This window comes from Coturnix japonica, chromosome 14, assembly GCF_001577835.2.
Source record: "Coturnix japonica isolate 7356 chromosome 14, Coturnix japonica 2.1, whole genome shotgun sequence".
NCBI lineage: Eukaryota > Metazoa > Chordata > Aves > Galliformes > Phasianidae > Coturnix > Coturnix japonica.
The window spans coordinates 4850724-4870464 of NC_029529.1; the positions used below are offsets into that span (position 1 = coordinate 4850724).

General features: G+C 54.4%; 1 protein-coding gene across 4 annotated transcripts in view; it reads right to left on the reverse strand.

Moving 5' to 3' along the window:
• The window catches only part of PEMT (phosphatidylethanolamine N-methyltransferase), a 37792-nt gene extending 33017 nt beyond the window's left edge, over window positions 1-4775 (reverse strand). The window contains exons 1-2 of one of the 4 annotated variants that reach the window (XM_015876651.2): window positions 4646-4775; window positions 1902-2009 (exon numbers count right to left, since the gene is read on the reverse strand). In XM_015876651.2, the coding sequence (XP_015732137.1) occupies window positions 1902-1994 (93 nt within the window). In that variant the 5' untranslated portion in view covers window positions 1995-2009; window positions 4646-4775. Of the gene's footprint in view, window positions 1-1901; window positions 2010-4322; window positions 4520-4645 lie in introns of those variants that run through there. The other 3 variants (XM_015876648.2, XM_015876649.2, XM_032447661.1) reach the window with 3 other exon arrangements.
• Window positions 4776-19741: the final 14966 nt, after the last annotated feature.

Sequence of the window (19741 nt, forward strand, 5' to 3'; positions counted from 1 at the left end):
CAGGGCTGAAGATTCCTCAGCACCTCTACAACAGCCCTCAAGTTGTGACTGGTGTCAGCCAGAGCCTGAAAACATCACAGGGAAGCCTTGGGGACTGGTCAATGCAAGCATATGGATGGAGGTACGTTGGCTGCGAGAGGCATCTGGCCCTTGGCAGCTCAGGAGCACCTTGTGCCATGCTCACCTCCCCAGAGCTCCCTATCAGCGCAGCAGCTCAGGCTGCTCGCTGCAAACTCACACAGATGCCTTCTGCTCCCAGGTGGAGCTCTGCATGACTTGCTTGCAGTGCCACCTGCCGCCAGCGGCAATGCTCTTCAGATGCTGCAAAGGGACAGCAACAACCCAGAGCAATGAACTTCCTGCTGTTACATCAGCTTTCCCTGTACTTTAAGAGCAGTTGAAGTCTTGATCCAAAAAGCAACGCTATTTCCCAAGCTGCAGGCAACCAGCAAGTCACAGGCATAGCAGCAGACACCAATAAAGTACTTTTTTTTTCCCTTCCCTTTTATGCAATTTCTTGCTGGAGCTGATCTCTCCCCCCAGAGACCACATTCTGAATCTTGTTCATTGATTCTTTATGCTAAACGATGACTCCACAGTAGAAATAATGTGGCTTATTCTAGTTTGCATTTCAGACACTGCGAGTCTTTTTAATAACGAATTGCATGAAAAATTAGGGAGGCTGTAACAAAGAACTCCGACGGAGGTTTCCACAGTGAATCACAGCTAGGAGAGCCTTGCTTTTCCAAAGCCCAGCGTGAGACAATCTCAAGAGCCCCCATGCTTAGAGAGAGCCGAGTCCGCCCCCTCTGGAAAAACAAGGCCTTTATAAGGAGACTTCCCCAGAGCGAGAATCGCTGCGGGGAAGTTTGGCAGCGACTTCAGGAATGTTGGCTGCGACGACATCCCGTTTCCATGAGTGCTTGCAGGGAGAAGGTTTCGTCCTCAAACCTCAGCTGTGCTGCTGAGGACGCTGCAGGAACTTGTGCTTTCATCGGCCTGGGCTCCTTGCCTGGAGTGCTGGCTCTGCAACACTCACCCAACAGGGCCAGAGATGAATCCTGTTGCTCTCACAGGGAGGTTGCAAAGCACAGCAATAAAGGGCAGCAAAACCTCTTCCATTCTCCATTCTCAAAGCACTACCATACCCAGTGGCAATACAGTGCTTGCAGAGATAGTAAGCATCACCGTGCACAGATACTCTTGCCCATGATTGGGGTTGGCTCACTGTCACCTCTGCAGCTCTTTGCCAGACTTTGCAGAAGGACGGAGGGCAAATTTCTTCAGGTTAACTTTTGGCTGATTGTTTTTATCTTACATTCATACAGCCTCCTGTAAACATACTTGGATGGGAAGCAGTGGACAACTCACCTGGTGCACCCCCCTGCAGGAGCTAATGCCATTGATGCCTTGGCATGAGTGGCACCCGTGCCATTGATGTCTCACCATGTACAGCAAGCAGTGCCTGGCTGCCAGGGTGGGAAGTGCAGCAGATGACTGAAGGATGGGTTTGATTACTCTGCTCCCTCATCTGAGCTTAGTTCCTAAATCCTTCTGCATCCTGCTTTGGATCCCTTTTTCCTGACCTCTGCAGCATATGTCATGGCCATTGCAATCCCCAGGAGCCACAGTGTCATGGATCTCTCAGCAGTGAAACTCCCTGCTCAGTCTTTTCTAGTGCCTATGAACCGAGCACAGCTCTTACCACCAGACTTCTCAGCAGCAGTTCCTCTCCTAGAGCAGTTCCCAGAACAATAAGCACCTACACCAGGGGGAGAACTACAGAGCTCTTGCAGGAGAGATGCTCTTGGGGTGTCTGGTATGGGTGAGGAGTTATTCAGCACAGTCCAAAGGGTATTCCTACATCAGCTGACAAAAGAAAGCATGCAGGTAGCTCTTACCACATTCCAGAAGAATGGGTTGAAGGCGATAGCGAGGACAGCTGCAATGAAGCCAGAATCAGTCACATCCACATAGCTGAAGACCCGTGCCATGGCTGTCACATCCACCTGGGGGAAAAGAGGCAGTTACTGGGGGTGAGAGTTCCTGCAGAGGCACTGAGTGTTGTACCCAAAGATGTGGTACTTCACTCCAAACCAAATGTTCTATAAGAGCTGATGAACCTTCAGATCAATTCCTCCCATGCCCTGAGGACACTGGGCTCTCATGGATCTTGGTGAAGGACATGGGCACTGCAAAGACCCCACGGCAGTGAGGATGTGCATCAGCACTCCAGGATAGCTAGGAAAGCCAAGAATGCTCCTGAGCTGCAGGAAAGGGAGAGCCATCCCAGTGACCCTGGGGACTGAGGACTGTCCCTGGAGTGCTGCTCTGCATGGAAACTCTGAGCACAGAACAGCACCAGCTTCCAACTTGCCTTCCATAAAGCAAGGCTGATGCAAGCCCATGATATTGCGCAGGGATGCTCTGGCACTATTAGGAGTTGCAAAAGACTTTCCCGTCTTACTTAACAACAACAAAAGGAAACCTTAAAACTTGCTTTTTTTTCCTCTCTTTTTTGTTTTAAGAAATTAATATTTTTTCCCAGGACAGCTCCTTGACACTGTCAATGTTTTTAGGTGGAGTAAGTCATGCTGCTTCTCCATCCCTGTCCCCTCTCCCTGCAGTGGTATTTCAATGAAAAACAGCCAGCAACTGTTCTTTTCTTCCTTTTTTTTCCCCCAAAACTGTGAAAACAAATGACAAACTAGCCCGGCCCAAGCCCTTCCCTCACTTGAATCAAAATCAAGACAACACTGAGACGTGGAAGGTTTTTGCTTCCCAAACACAGCTGTGTTTGCAAGTCCTTCAATGCCAAAGGACAGGAAGGGCTGGAAAAGGCATTGCCTTTGCTTTGCCTGTGCAAGAGAGAAACTCCTGCTGGCTCCTCCTGAGCTCTTCAAAGGGTCTGGAGCTGTGGTGGGATTTGTGGAGAGGGGCTGCTTAACCTGGTGTCCCCTCACAGCAAGAAGACCACCCACAGTATGAAGAGAGAGAAAAGGTTGCTTGAGTATGGGCAGATGGGAGTCCCCACAGAGGTTTGCTTGCTGCCCATGGGCCATCACTGACTAGCCTTAGCTCCGTGGGGCACCTCCATCCCAGTGAGGAAGAAAGGGGAGAGCGCCCAGGGCCTGGTCCTGATCCTCTGCACTCATTCCTACCTTCTCCAGTCCCTCCAGACTTCATCCCTTCAGAATGAGTTCTGCCAAGACATAACCTGCACACCACTGGTGCCAGGACCAAACTGTCCAGTCCCACTTCAATTGCAAACCCACAGGACCAGGACAGCTTCTTTCCTCTTGTTTCATACGGTGCTGTGCACACTGCCAGCACAGGCTGAACAAAAGCTTCTTGACCTACTAACTCCCGTCTGGCAACATCATTAACATTGCACTCACCCTTTTTTCCCCTCCTCAACAACCAAATTTGCTGCTGCTAGCAGGAAGCAGATTGGTCTGTGCCTAGCGTGTGCTCATAGGGATAAAAGGGGAGCAAACCCATTAGGATGAGCTGTCTCTGCAAGTTACTGAGACGACAACATAATGAGCACAGAACATTCAACTTTCCTCTTTCCTCCCTGACAGGTGATAAATAACCGCATCTGCAAACTTGGAGAGTCTTCTGGTGGCAAATCCTGCTTGCCTGGATGGTGCATAACCCTAAAATCAGGGGGGATAAGAGCTGCATGGGCACCTAGGTCTGACTAAGGCACCCTGTTGTGCTGGGTCCTGGGCTAACACAGCTGCTGCCATGTAGTTGGAGCATGCAATCATGGACTGAGCAGAAATTAGTGCCAGGAAGGGCTATGGGAAGCATCTCAAGCACTGTGTGCACTGATGCTGAGCATCCCTGTGCATCTGCTCCAACTGCAGACACAGCCCAGGGGTTCACTGCTGTCTCCCATACAAACAAGCCCTGTTCAGAGGTTGCACAGGGCTGTGATTTGCTCCCCAGGTGGCTTGGCAGCCCTGCAACCCTCCGCCTCACATTCATAGCACACCGAGCACTGCACAAACCAGGGTGGTGCGATGGGAGCGCGATGGGGAGGACACGGAGCACCTGGCCATGGTGACCTCACTGCCACCTGCTGCATTCCCAGCCCTGCCGAGAACAACAGGAGCCAACATCTCGCTGCTGCCAGAGCGCAGCAAAACTCCATTCACAGCACCATCATCTGGAGACAGCACGGAGACCAAGCCCCCCTACATTGGGTGAAACCCCCCCAGAGCCACACGGAGCAGGGCAGCAGCGTGGGAGGGGCAGAGGCAGCAGCAGACCCCGCGGCACCCCCCGCCTCACCCGCCCCGCCCCGCTCCCGGTACCTCGCTGTAATCCAGGCCGCCCAACCCGCTGCAGCAATCCCGCAGCCACCACCGCGGCCCCGCTCCCCGCCGGCCTCCTGCCTGCCCCCGCTCTCCTCCCGGCCTGGGCCTCCCCGCCATGGCACGGGGCCGGGGCTGGGGCACCCCGCGGCCTTCCCCCGGCCGGCTGCCAGCGAGAGCGGCGGCGGTGACGGGAAGTGTAGTCCGCCGTTCGCTGCGGGGACTACATGGCCCAGAGGACGCTGCGGCCTGTGCTACGAGAGGCCGGGGCTGAGCGCGGCGGCCGGGGCTGAGCGCGGCCTGTGAGCGGGGCCTTGTCCCACCTGGATCCCTGCGGGCAAACGCTGACCTCGCTGCGGGCCCCACCGCCTCCACTGAAGGCTCTGAGTGTGTGTCCGGCCGCAGCACGGGGCAGGGTGGCCTGTGCTGACGGAGGTTGGACTTTGCCCCCCTGACCGGTGAAGCAACCGAGGTGGTGGGGGAAAATGGGGCCGCCTGCAGCCCCCAGGGCTTGGGGGGCAGGAAGGGGGTTCTGCATAATGTGGGTTTGCACCTATTTGGGCAGAGATGAACCCAAATAGGGTGTCAGTGACACTGCAGAGCAAGAATGGGGGGACAAGAGGTCTCCAGAATCTCTTTTTCTATAGGGAAGGAATTGGGGATCCTGGTGGATGAGAAATGGGATGCAAGTCAACACTGTGTGCATGCAGCCCTGAAAGCCAACAGCATCCTGGGCTGCATCAACCGAGGGGTTGCAAAGGGCAGGAGGGATTGTCCCCCTCTGTTCTGCCCTCATGAGGCCCCACTCAGAGCACTGCAACCAGCAGTCCCCAACACAAGGACATGGAGCTGCTGGAGCAGGGCCTGCAGACAGCATGGAAATGTCAGAGCGGAGCACATCTGCAGCAGGGACGGGCTGAGAGCTGGGGGAGCACAGCCTGGGGAAGAGAAGGTACTAGGGACACCTCACTGCGGCCTTCCACTACCTAAAGGGAGCTTAAAAACTCTGTGTGGGCAATCTGGTAATATCTTCCATGCCCCCAAAGGGCCTTTACACGGACCATTCAACTTTAAAGGCCTTTGTTTGAAGGGAAATATCTATTTTTTTTTTTTTCCAAAAGGGAGTTTGATAGGGAGGAGGTGTCATGAGTGAGCTGCAGGCATCCCTTCCTGAGATGTCTCAGAAGCAGTCGTGAGGAAAGGGATGGGGGTACGTCTGTACACACATGCCCTAACAGGCAGTGAAAAGGTGCAGGAGTGACAGCTCACACGCATATGTCACCAGCAAAACAGCATCCTTTATGGTTGCTCTTGAAAGGTGTTTTGAAACCCAGCAAGTGCTCTTGGCTCAGTGGAAATCCAGGTTTCATTGGGTCTGCTGCTCCGCTGCACCCATGCATCCTCATCTCCCCACGTGCAGGACCAGCTCTGCACTACGGGTGCTTGCACAAGGCTGGACCCCATCCTGCCTGGGTTCTCTGAACACATTCATAGTTGAATTTGCAAAGCTGGCTGGTTTGGGGTGAGATGAAAGAACTGTGGGTGGGAACAGCGTTCCCCAAACGGATTATCTCCAGCTGCTTCCGGCCTCTTCTCCCTTGTGCTGGATAATTTTGCTGTGCCGAGTGTGTAATTATCGCCTCTGCCATCTCCCAGGCTGGAGCGCAGGAGCAGATGGGAGGATGTTTGTTTTGCAAGTCCCACCAGCTGGGTCCTTGGGGCAGAGGGAAGGGCAAAGGGGATGCAATGGGAAGAGCAATGGTGGCAATGTTCAGAGAGGAGGAAATGTCCCCCAGGGGAGGGAATTAGGGAGAATTTGTCTCCAAACCAGCCTCTGTGCTGCAAGGGGAGGATGTTCCACAAGGATGTCATGGTGGGCTGAGAGAACAAAGGCCAGCAGGGCTGGGATGTCACAGACACATCCATCCTGTCACCCCCACAAGGACACGGATTTCGGGGCAGGAGGGCTGTCACGAGCTGGGCTGCATGGGAAACATTCCCAGAGCTCCCATGTCACTCCCACTGCCAATTCCCCTGTTGAGGGGACATTGGGTTGGGGAGATTTACAATGGTGGAGTCCCTCAATACACCTTGTATTCTGCCTCTGGGAAACATCCCGGCAGCTGGGAAGGAGACAAAGAGGGTTTTCTACAGGGCTGGGTCTCTCTTTGTGTTCCCATCCCTTTCCTTCTCCCCTTGGCATGCCTTTTATTCAGCTCTCTATTTCCAAGCACTGAGCTAAGGAAGAGAGCATTTCCCTCGGTGTTCCCAAGTCCCTTCTCAGCTTGAAGCCTCCCAACAGCCTTTTAAATACCATCATGATCCTGAGGGGTCACCGATGAATATGCAATTGCAAAATGCCTGCGTGGGCAGAAAGCACTTAAACAAAGTCATTACCAGTACAAGGGACAAGGAGCTGTCCTGACAGAGGGAGGACCAGTGGTGCATCTGCTGCAGGGGGTTTCTGAGCATTGCACGCTCATGGCATATGGGTCAGCCATGCAAACATGCAGCAGCCCAATGGAGGATGCTGGCTGTCAGATGTAGCAGGATGTTGTGGCTCTGCAAGCTGCAGCTTGCTCAGAAACATTTCTATGTCCCTGAATGCAAGGAGACCCCAGGGACTCCCAGCAATGCAGGGCAGGGAGTGTTGCTGGGGGGAGGGGGAGCTCCCTTGGAAATGAGGCACTGCAAATGTGGCTGGGAAGCTCCAGTAAGAAGCACAGCTTAACTTCAGCACATGGGGCTGGGGTCTATTTCACCAATACTTCATGTCTCTTCCCCAAGGGCAGTGTCACAGCTCAGAGTTTGAAACCTCTCGTGAAATAAAGCTGACCCCCCCTTGCAAACCTGCAGCAGTTTGGACTGACGAGCTACGCAGATCAAAGGCAGCATCAAAACACCATAAACAAACAGGAGCACACTGCAAACAGAAGCAAATGACACTGGAGCACAAAGCTGAAACCTTGGGCTGTTCAGACAGCACCGAAATTGCAGATACTCTTCTGTTCTCCATCTGATAACGTGTTGTCACCAGCCGTGCAATGCTGCAATCCAGACCTGCAATCCTAGTGGAAATCCTCTAGTGTTTGTGCTGGAGGTTAGCTCTATTTATATTCTGATGAATGATTTACTCGAGTAATTGGCACACAGCTCCCCTATTACAGATCATAAAGAATTAATCACGAGATTTTCAATGCTCCCCTATTAATTTTATTAGGCTTGATTGAACGTGGTGGATTGGGAACATACGGTATGTGAATCACACTCTGCTCCCGCTTACACCCCAGTTAGTGCTGGGGACTCGTGTGGATCCTGATCCCCATAAATTCACAGAGGTAGCTGCACCTTTGCCTCCTTTCATGCTTTCATGTGATTGTCAGGGATGCAAAGAGAGACCCAGCTCAGCTACACGTACCTGAATCCTCCAAAAGCCTGAGATGCTCTCAGGCTGAAAGTCGAGCTGGGCTGAGCGTGCTGTGCTTCCTGCTCTTCTGAGCCAGAAACCAGAGCCGAGTGCTTGGGAGCTCGAGATCTGCCCCTAGAGCGGTTGTTGAACAATGGCCCCAGGAGGAGAGCTCCTGTGAAGGGGATGTGTCGCAGTATGGGGGCTTGTTGATGCTGAAAGCTGAAGATGCTCATGCAGGCATCAGGGCTTCCTGCCAGGCATCTTCTCCCTGGCAGGAGCCAGCACAGTCACCGCTGGGCAATCGTGCTGGGAGGGAGCACAGCGATGCCATGGAGCGATGATTGCCCACGGGAGATGCTTTCTTGAAAGAAGGAATTAGCAGCAAGAAGTCCCAAAGCCTCTAGGAGCAGGATGACACATCTCTGCCCCGAGCCAACAGCATAACACGATTCTCTGGAGCAGAAATCTTCAAAACAGCATCCCCTGTGTGACTGTCCTCACACAGAGAATGGAGGAAAACCTCACAATCCTCTCCCAGTTACTGTCTTGCGTTTTCACCCGTGGGTGTTTATCTCATGCTGGCTCATGTGCTGTGCCCAGTGGGCGCATGTCGTGATGCAGGGAGGGGACAGCACGGGCCCTGGTCCAGCTCCTGGGCAGTGCTCACCTTTGGAGCTAGTTCCCGTTGTGCTCCCAGCATCTCAATAGGTCTTTACACGAGGAACTGGGAACATCGGGTGTAGATGGAGCTGCTTGCATAAGCACAGCTTATCACAAACCAGGTTTGCAGAGCAACCGGTCTGGCACAGCTACAACCCACGGCCCCATCTGCTGTCTTGAGCAGCTGCACTGAAGGGCACTGAGAAGTTATTGCCAGGAACTTTTGGCAGGAGCCAGCGAGGAGACCTCCCTGCAGGGATAGCTGAGCTGGGATGAGCAAATTGGAAAGGCAGCAGAGGGCAGAGCAGGATCTGTCCTTCCTGCAGGCAAAGGGGAATAGCATCCCCCCAGGCTCAGAGTATTTCTGTGCCCTTAGAACCAAGTGCGTGATGTGTGAAGCGGGATGGAGCAGCTCCCTCTGCATGGCGGTCAGAGCCACGATTCACAACAGCTTCCCCCGCTCCCTGAGGCTGCGTTCATCACCAGCACGTCTCTAATGAAGCGGAGGCTTTGCTTTCTGGGATCAATGAATCCACTGATCGTGACCTGTCTGCTAAGTGGGAAATCAGGTCTCTCCCTCCCCGAACTCGTCTGAGCTCGGCTCAAACAGCAGGCTGTGTCCCCAAGGCACTCCATGTCGCTTAATTGCAAATCCCGTGTCTGATTAGAGAGCAGCAGCACCAGCATGCAGAGCCTGTGCTGCCACAGCCCAAGGAGCAGCAGCAGGAGCGAGGAGGATATTTCAGGGCTCCAGGAGGGTAGAAGTCCCCTGAGCTCTCTCTTGTTCTCAATGCACTGATCCTACAGAGCTGGCTACAGGGTTTATTGCTGCTCCACTCTCCCCTAAAGCCCTAAATCCCTAAATCCCCCAAACCATTTGAATCCCTCCAGAAGTCCTCTCTGTGGGAACAAACGCTTGTAGAGAAGTTGGCTTCTCAAAACAGGAGGCAGCTGCAAAGGTCTCTGCTACCTCTCACCCTGCCACAATCCCACCCCACACCACAGGTGCCCCACTGCCCTATAGGTCCATCCCCACGTAGGCAGCTTTCCCTGTGACTATGAAGCTATTCCATGCACTCCAGCACCTTTTTGCTGTGCATCACTATCTTGAAAGTGCATTGCGTTGCTCCAGACCCACATGGCACATTATTAGGGTGTCTCCATTAGCAGATCAGCCACCTAATGCTCACCACAGCAGGAGGGGCTGAGTCACCACATCCTGCATCACCTCCTGTTCCTCATCCTGGGCATTCAGCCCTGCTCTTACATGTGATGTATAGAGGGGCTGCAGACAGGAAAAATTCCTCCAGGGCTCAGCAGGACAACATCAGCGGTGGGGCTTCGTGCTATGCGTGACAGCCCCATGGCAGCATCCAGCACCACTCCATGCCATGGAGCCTGATGGGGACAGCACATCCCCCAAATGATCTCTCAAAGCCATGTGGCGAGGCTCAGAACACCCCAGGCCCCAAGGGAAGGGCAATGTGCAGTTCTGGGACACAAAGAACAAGGGCTGAGGCTTCCACAGGAGCATGCAGGTTTAACCCCAGGAACTACAAAGCTGCCTATAAATACCTCCTTGGAGCATTGCTCCCCCTCCTCTTTGATGTGGTGCTGTTATTTACTTCAATCCCACTACTGCTGCTGTTATTTTTATCTTCTCTTCTTTCCCCTCCGTTTCACAGTCGTTTACAGGCCACACTGCAGAAACAACTCAGAAGGGAAGCAGGAAAAAGCTTGGGGGCACGGCCAGACCCCAGCCAGGTCCTTGCCACCACCCAAGCCAAGGATGAGAGCTCTGTGCTCTGTGCAGCATCCCTCTGGGTCTGAGCTGAGAAGGTCAGAGCTGAAACCCTGCACCCACAGCTGGCTGGGCTCAGCCTGCAGGGATTGGTGTGGTCTCACATCCCAGCAATCTCACCCCACTTTTGCACGCCATCCCTGGTTTATGCCATCCCTGGTCCTGCTGCAGCACTCACTCACATCCCTGATCCAAACACGTTCAGGAAATGCTGGCAGGATTTGTGGTGGCCAGATGCAGGAAATGCAATTAGGAGCGAGCAGCCCTCTGGACAGAGTGGTTAGCAGCAATTACACAACACGAATTGCAGAGGGGCTGCAGGGGCCATTAAGAACAAGGGCACACTTGGAAAAGGATTTCTGCTTGCTGAGGTAGGTATCTCTGCAGCATTGCTGCCTGCTTCTGCCTTGTGCTGCCCCAGGGGCAGGAGACCAGCAAAGCATTCCTCCCTTTTCCCTGGTGCATCCAGAGGCTTTTTACTCCATTTCCGTCCAACCTTTGGCCAGAAGCTTTGCTTGGCTGGAGCACATCAACCCCGCTGTGGTCACAGATTGGTACAGAGCACTGCTTGACATCCCCAAATTAGCTGATCCCTGCCAGACAACGTGGCAGTGACTAGGACTGTCCCTGCTCATAGGGACATGGCTACAGGGATTTCCTGCTGCTCCCCAGCTACCTGCATTGTTCAGTCTGCAGGCAATGGGGATCCCTGCAAGGCCAAGGCCCTGCCAGGTCCCTGGAAAACCAGGCAAGCAGTTCAGAAATTAATGAAAGTGGAAAAACTGTCAGCAGACAGACACAGAGGAGCTTAATTCCCTTAAATGAATTAAAAATACACAAGCCCAAAGCCCAGAGTGCCAGTAGCAGGGGCACAGGGAGAGCACAGGGAACACCACCACCATGATCCCCCCTGCCCAAATCCTGCTCCAGGATCCCCCCCCTGCCACCACCCCATGTGTGCATCCCGGGGTGGGGATGCTGTGAGGTGCCAGCTCAGGTGGTTCCAGCACAAAGAAGCCATGGGAGCCAACATTGTGATTCTCCTCCACAACCCTTTTGGCAAGGTGAAGGATAACCGAGCACAAAGTGATCTGTTTTGTAGAAAACAGGGCCTGAAACAAAACCTTGTTTGAGGTTTAAGGTGTTTAATCCCCTTGTTGCTAAAGCCAAGAGGCAGCTCCGGCTGTCCCCATTCCCTGTGTTGCACTGCACATCCCTCCTTTCTGCACCCAGAGAACCAGACACTGCCGGGCAGCACCACAATCCCAAGGTCCCCTTTGGGGGATGCAGGGCTGCAGCACCCAACATCTGCACATTTATTTAGGAGTTATTTTTTGGCAGATCCCTGCAAAGAGGGCAGACATTTTGGTTTGAGGCAGCCCTGACCATCGGGGCAGACGTTTGCTGCTGTGGTTTGTTGATGCTGATGAGGAACTGCCATCCCCCACGGGACTCCACTTGGGCATGGGTGAGACATTGAAGTGCAAAGGGCAGAGGGGGAAGGAGGAGAGCTGGAGCCTTCATGCAGAGCGGGACAGACCCGCTGCAACCCATGCCAGGCAGACATGGCACGGTGACATGGAACGATGGGGCTGTGCTGATGGATGGGCTTAGCAGAAGCTGTAGGGAATTCCTCAACACAAGGATAACTTTAAGCCACATTGTGCTGCTCTTTCCCAAGGTCTCTTCCAGCACAGACAGGCAGGCGTCCAGGGCAGCCTCCCGGCTGGGACTGCACAGCAGGTCATGGACACGTCTATGGGATGGAGCCGGCAAGGAATGATGCTGGGCGCCACGAAGCTGCTCTCAGGGCACTGCGGTCCTGCTGCACGCCTGCCAGGGGTGCTGCCATGGGAAAGCCCTGGGTCACAGCTGGGGACCATCCCACAGTGCCCTACTGCTGGCACTGCCTTGGTTTCCAAATCTGGGCTGAAAGCAGCTGCTCCAGAGCTCAACTGGCAGAAAAACAAAAGCAACAAGGGTCAAGGGGGGCAGCAACGTAACCCATTACTGGGGTTTTTCTCCAGTGGGGTTGTTGCAGCAGGGATTGGAAACAAGGCAGCTGCATGTACCCACTGCATGCCTACACCTGCTGCAAACCCACACCAGCATTCCCCACACCCCTATACTGGATGTTCCCCATGCAATCATGCTGGGATGCTCACCCTTCTCTCCATTACACTGCAGCACAATGGCTCAGAAAACAGCAGGCTCTGACCCAGTGGGTGCAGCACCCATGGGCGCAGGGCACGAGGCTGCAGCTGCCTGGCTGAGGTTTCCTGATCAGCCCCAAATCCATCCCACTGGGTGCCAACGCAGGGGGCAGCCTGCAATCTATCACCTCTCCGAGCAGCACGATGAGAGCAAAATGGGCTCAGGGGCACGCAGTACGGGTTTAGGGCGTGCTCTCTCTGCTTGGCTAAAATGACACTAATTAAGCCCCTCACAGTGCTCTAAAGCTGTTCCTACAGGGCAGACAATTAACCTTGAAACTTGGCTTTTAGTGCTTGGAGGGGAGCAAATTTTTCATCCTGTTATTTCCCCGTGCTATTAAGCTAATCCCAGAGATGGTGAGGGAGAAGCAGCATTACGTGCCTGCAGCCCTCTGTTAAAGCATGCAGCCCCAGCCCTCAGCAGGCTGTCATTTCACCCCCAATACCCAACAGCATCTCCATCTCTGGGGCATGAGATGTGACCAAAGTTGTGGCCCTGCATGGCTGCATGGCACTGCAGCTCAGCTCTGCAGGCACACTGCTGCAAATGGTCCTGATTTCCCACAAGAGGAAGGGAAGGAAAAGGTAAGATGAGGAATGGGGGACATCTGGATGTAGGATGAAATTCCCCATCCCTGCAGGCAGAAGGGATGGGAAAGCAAAGACAAACAGGAACCCCAGACTGTGAGGTAAAGGGGGCAGAAGCAAACCACCGTGTGTGTTAGCATAGAGGCTTGCTGTGGTCCTCTCCATCCCAGTGGGGTCTTTAGGATGGGGGGAATGGGTGAAAGTTCTCAGAAAAGGAAATGAGAGCACATGCCGGGGTACAGCACCAGGAAAGCCCACTGCTGAACATGTGCCTCCAACTCAAGCAATGATTTCAAACAAGATGCACCTGGAGTAACAAGCAGTGGGGGTCTGCGAGTCATTTCCCCATGGCTGTAATTGATCTCAGTTAGCACTCAGACTTAAAAGCCCTTTTCCCTGTGGTCGATCTTGGGTTAAAACCTCATCTTCCCCATCAGCTGTACCCAAACAGCTCTCATTCAGCTGCAAGGTAAGTAGTGGATGGGGGGCAGCCCCATGGGTAAGGACAGGAAGCCTGGATGATGCCTAAGACAGCGAGCAAGGAAACAGGCATAAAGTGCAATGCCCCCTGTGGTTCCACAGGAAAATAATTCAGCCCTGACCTGCAGGGGTGTGATGGGAGAGACTGCATCCAGTGGGACCCAGCTCTTTGCTGGGGTGATGCAGCAGGAATATTCCCCAGAAACCACACAGAGCAGCCCACGGTGTTGAGACTACCACTGAGATGAGCAAAGCCTGCTGAGCCAGATGAGAGACAGGCATTGCCCATGGGAAGCTTAACACCATCCTCCTTGCTGGGTTGGTGACTATCTGTGTCAGGCAGAGCCAGCCTGCACACAGGCACTCCTTCAACCACACAGCACCCAGGCTAGGAGCTGTCACAAGCGCTCACCACCTGCACCATCCATCCAGCCATCCAGCCATCCAGCCATCCAGCCAGCCATCAGCACCACAAACCTCCCCCCTAACCCTGGGGAGTAGAACTGGGACTGCTCAAGCCCCACTCCTGAAATAACAGTGCCCTGAAATAGCAGCCAGCCTCCCACCTGCGCACCGCTGCTGTGAGCGCATTCCCAGCTTGTGCTGCTAATTGCTTGGCCTTTAAATCAGAGCATGAAGGGCTGCAGCAGCCCTCCAGGAGCCATTTTGTTCTGGGGGGTGCTGTTAAGTGCTGTTTCTCTGAAATAGGCTGGTTTTAACAGCTTTCCTCTTTTCTTAAGGGGGTGGTGCATTACAGAGGATGGATAAAGCAACGGAAGGGAGAGCTGCACTGTAAAAGCAAGGCTGATGCTAAATCTGTTGGAAAAATGATGCTGCAAAGTGCCTGTGCAGTTGTTTGGCCATTTGTTAGCCTGGTGCAGGGGTGGGTTGTGCTGTTTGCATGGCTGTGCTCTGCTTGTGAAGCTGGGAAATGGGCTGCAGAGCAGAGTGTGCCCTCAGTGCATGGGGCTGGAGGAAGGACCCAGGGAGATGAAGATGAAGAAGCACGAACAGGAGGGTTTTTTTTTCCTTTCTCTGGTGACATTTTGGCTTTCTGCATCACTCTCCCTTCTATAAGGTGATGCATAGATCCTCCTCTTCTCCAGGGTGTTCCCACAGAGGCACATCCCAATCCCTCTGCCTTGCAGCTTTTGCTTCCACGAGAAGAGTGTCTATGAAAGACACATCTCCAGCAGTTCTGTCACTTCTTGCAATCAGCTTTCATGGTTTGAAAAGAAAAAAACCAAGCCAGTAGGTGCCTGGGGCAGCAGATGGTCTCGGCTCCTGCTGTAAAGCACAGTAAAGGTTTCACATTCCCAGGCTCCATAGAGCTCAGATCCTGCCACAGCCGTGCAGAGTGGGGCTGGGGGCTGCAGCCGGCTGTCACCGCTCAGCACTGCGCTTCTCTCTGCACAAGGAGACAAACCGACTTGCTGCTCCTATTCTGCAGAAGTGGCAGAGCCCTTAATGGGAGGGTTAAATCATGGACGTGCTTTGAAGTGTCTTCCCATGGGCATGAATCAGCCCTGCTCTGGAATCATCTGTGCTGAGTTACACCAATAAGATGCCTTGTCCTTTGTTGGAGCATCTGCATGTGTCACAGCATCCCTGGGTGTCACAGTATCCCTGGCCTCTGAGCAGTGCCAGGTGGCCACATTTTGTCTGGAGCCAGTGGACATAACCCAACAGCCCTGGCTGGGGATAAGGGAGATGAAGCCAAATGGGGCTGGGCTGGTGGGAGGAATGGGCTTAAAGCTTCACTGCTTCCCAGCTCTGCTGGAGGCTGGGTTTCTCCAGAATTGGGGAGTGTTGGCTGTGTGTTATCCAATATCAATGCTCACATCTGCAAAACAGCAGCAAGGCTGGCACTGTGGGAACCACGGTGTCCTTGGGTGCTGCTTGCCCAAGCCTGAGGAAACCTGCCTGCAGCCCTGCAGGTGACGTTTCCTCCTCTGGGTGACCGTGGAGTTGAGGTGTGCTGTGCTATGGACTGAGTGAAGCTTGCACATGGCTTTCCTGGCAGGTATGGTGCAGTTCCCAAGGATAAAGTTTGGTGTTGCACCAAAGGTGATGCTGGGAGGGAGCAGGCGCTGCTGGGTCATGCTGATGAGCTGATGGCTTCCATCAAGCCTTCACTTTGGACATGGAATTGTTTTTCCCCCATCCTGTGCTGCTGAAATGTAGCAGCAAGTGTCAGCACAAGCCCACCACACCTCCACATGCACACAGCATGGTCAGGATGCAGCTTCCAGCACTTATCTGTGCCCCTGAACTTCTGCAAATCACTACACTGGGACACCAGCTCATAAAAATACCTGCAGCAAGTGTTATTTTCCCATTGAAAGCAGGATACTCTGACCCCAAGGCACTGCCCAGTGCATGGTGAGCCCCAATTCAGCACAGTAATGAGAGCTGCCAGATCTGTGTGTTGCTTATTGCAGTCCAAAACGTGAAGTGAACCCAAGCAGGGCTCACCCTGGCACCTGTGACCATGCCAAGTGAGGATAACATCCAACACCTTCCTGATGCACTCTGTACCCATGCACTTACAGCCAGTTTGCATTCCTAGGCCCCATGCCATGGTGCAGCACCAGAGCTCGCTGCATCTCTGCCCTGGGTGCTGCCAGGGGCTGCCCCAAAGCCGGGCAGAGGCTGCCACTTAGTGTTGGGAAGGGAGCACGGCTGCTGCTGCACCCTGTGCTGCAGGCACAGAGCTTCAGCCTGGGGACCTGCATCACCTGGGGGCTGGGATGTCCCCAAGCAGCACCCAGCCTGCCCTGAGTGTCACAATTAATGACAGACCTGCTAATTGCTGGTCATGAAGCTCACAGTTCTCCAGCTGTAGTCTTTGGGGTGCAGAGCAGATCTCACCCCATTGGCTTCACTCATTGTCTGTCTGTTCTCTGAGTGCCTCAAGCAGGTGGGGACATGGGGACAAGGGACTGTCCCAGCTGCGCTGTGAGATGGAGCTACAGAAAGATGCACTGCACATCAAATAGCCAGAATAGCTGCAGGCAACCAGGAGAGCAGATGGAGCAGGTCAGCAGGAGGAAGCAGCAGGCTGAGGTTTAGGAATGGTATTGCCATGCTGGTGGCAGAAGATTAAAAGACACAAAGCCATAAGGAAAGTCCCCTTCACCCAATAGTGAACCCTGTCCCATTCCAGCCAGCACCTTGCCCAAGGGGCTCCCAGCTGCTGGGGTAGAGCTCCCCATCCTACAGCCCTTTGGGGAAACTGAGGCAGGCAGCAGCCCAGCACCGCTCTGCCCTCCCACCCCTCACCTCCTGCTCCTTCCCCTTCTTATGGCCGCAATTCCCCAGAGACTGTGGTGGCGGTCCATCCTTCCCCCATGATGCTATATTAGCTTAATAGCATTTTTCCACTCCATTTGAGAGGAGAATTTACAATGATCTCCGATTAGGGCTGCCTTGTCAGTGCCATAAGTCTGTAACCCTGCCCTGCTGCAGCTCACAGGCCGTGGGCACAAACTGACATCCTCTCATCATGCAAAAGCCTCAAAACTCCTCGTGTCACATTTTGTGCTCACTAAAGACCTCAGGAGCAGCAGGCAGGACTATCCCCATGCTGCTTTTTCCTACCCTTCTTACAGTGGTGGTGCTTGCAAAGCTGGGCAGACCCTTGCAAACCCTGATTATGATCCCACCTGCAAACCCTGCTTGGGATTCCTGCTTGCTCAGCCCACTCACAGCCCCATGCAGGCAGGCAGAGCCTCTGCTCCCAAACCACCACCTCCCCCAGTGCTGCTGCTGCTCCTCCTTCACCTCTGCCACAGACAGCTCTGGGCTCGCTTACCAATTAGTGTGGCCCTGCTCATTAAAGCTCATTATCTGCCGGCATGAACTTGGACGGATGGTGTGGGCTTTGGCAGGGGATCAAACCTTCCTTCCTTCCAACCGTGTCCTGCTCAGCTCTCCCTGCTCCAGGAGCAGCCCCTGGCCCTCAGGTTGGGTTTCTCCCCCACATGCTGTGTTCCCAGGCAGATTTGGGGTCTGTGCATCACATACACAATTTCCAGCCTTGGGCATCCTGCACCTTCAAGGCAAAGACTTTCCAGACCAGGACAATCAGAGCCAAACGCAGCCTGATTTCATCATAGCAGTGTGAGGGAGGGAGCCCTGACTTTCCCAGTGCTCCTTCCCCCATTTCCCAACACCGTCCTTCCCTGGGGAGCCACCAGCTCTGGCTTTCATTAGTGACAGAGCGTGCTTTGGTGAACGGCTCTTGTCAATATCGATTAAACTCCATCTTCCCATGTGCACAAAAATCCTCTTGCAGACCGTTCGGCACAACCATCCCAAAATAACCTGGTAACAAGACCTGTGTTAACCCTTCCTACCCCCCCTCCAAAAAAAAACCAACAACCCCGAGGTAAATTCCCCCACTAAGGGCTCCTTTGTTCCTATTGCACAGCAGAAACCCACAGCCAGAGGAAAGCAGCTGGGCTAAGCTCAAGCCAAACAGCCCCAGCTCACGCCAGCCAGGGCTGAGCAAGGGCCAAGTTGTAGGGCTGTGCCTGCATCATTAACCAAATCCCCAGCAAACGCTCCCCGTGGCACCCAACCAGCTCTCCGGGGCTGCAAATTGTGCCCAGGAGCAGATTCTTCCCCAGCTCCTCCTTGCCAGGGTGCCTTTTACCGCAGACATCCGTGTGCCTGCATCCCACACTGCCCGGGATTAACTGCTTCTTTTATTGCTGCCAATTACTGGCAGGAAAGCTGCCGCGGGGCTGGAGGATGGAAGATGGGTTCCCACCTTCCCGACCCTAATGATGTGAGGTTTTGTGCAGCCGCAGCTCCTTAAGGGCTGTAAGGGGAGGCTCAGCCCTCACTCTGCTTTCCTGAGCCCCCATCCCTTGCACCCCACTGCTGGAGGCTTGTTGGAACCCATTGCAAGGAGCAAATAACAGAGAACTGCCTCCTCTTGGCATGGGTTCGATGCACTGGGGACAATGGGTTGGGATGTGATGGGGAGACACATAGGTTGGATGCAGTGGGGACACATGGGTTAGGATACACTGGGGGATGCATAGATTGGGATGCAGGGGGGGCACATGGGTTGGGATGCAGGGGGGACCCCACGGGATGGGATGCAGTGGGGATGTGTCTGCAACGACCTGGAGCCCTCCCCGTGTGGGTGGGAGTAGAGGCTGCGGGCGGCAGACCACACTCAGCTGCTGCTGAATGCTCTGAGATTTCACGCTGCGAGAAGAATGAGCAGATAATAGGATTTTCCATCTCTTCAAAGGGCACGCAAGGCAGCCCTGGCGCTGAGCTATGCCCTGGGAAGAGCGATGGGGCCGATCCTGCTCTGCAGCCATGAGGATGCTCTGTGCTGTGCGGGCGATGCTGGGGATGCTCACAGGGTCCCGCTGCACAAATGGGTACCGGGGACCAAACCCAGTGATGGACATGGGGCTGGGGGCACCACGCTGCCCGGCCCTCCCGCTCACCACCCCGGAACCCCGTGTGCCCCAAATGCTGCACAGCAGGAGCTTGGGGACCATCGGGAAGCTCGTTTGGAGAGAGAGCTCCCACGGCCCCGCGGCCCCGCTCCATTTCTCCCCGGCTGCCTTATCAGCAGTGACTTTCCCGACAGCAATCGATAGAAAACATTTTATCGCCTTCCCAGGCGGCAGCATCCTTGGAGTGGCTCTGATTTCTGTTTCTATGGTGACATCTTCCGGGCTTAGGCAAGATCTTGCCTTTCTTGGATGGTGCTGGGTGGTGGAGACGGGGGAGGGGGGGAGGCTGGATTTTGTGTTGTCGCTTTTGCTTTTTTTTTTCCTTTTTCTTTTTTTCTTTTCAATCTCTGTACCATTTTCGGTGCAAGAAGGAAGTGGCGAGGCTCCGAGCGCAATGCCTTCAGCCGGATCGCAGCGCTGGGAGGGGCCCCGGGGCCGCTTTCATCCCCACAACGTACCGCAGCCTCCAGAACCCAACGTGGCCTCCGCCTGCCCCACGCCTCTGTCCCCTTCCACCCCTCCGGGCTTCCCCTGCAGCCCTGCACGCAGCTGCTTGGCCACGCAGCGGGGACGGAGCACAGCGTATCGTGCTCCTCAGTGCTGCTGCCTCCTCCTTCCCCTTCCTTTCTTCCCATCGCCTGCTGAGGAGGAGGAGGAGGAGGAGGGTCACGGCCATGCCCCCAACCCACAGGACCCGACTCAGAAGGGACATCAGAGCATTGCACAGCGGGATGCAGCTCGCCACCTCAATGCATGCAAATGGGTTTTTGCTGAGTTTGAGGAGG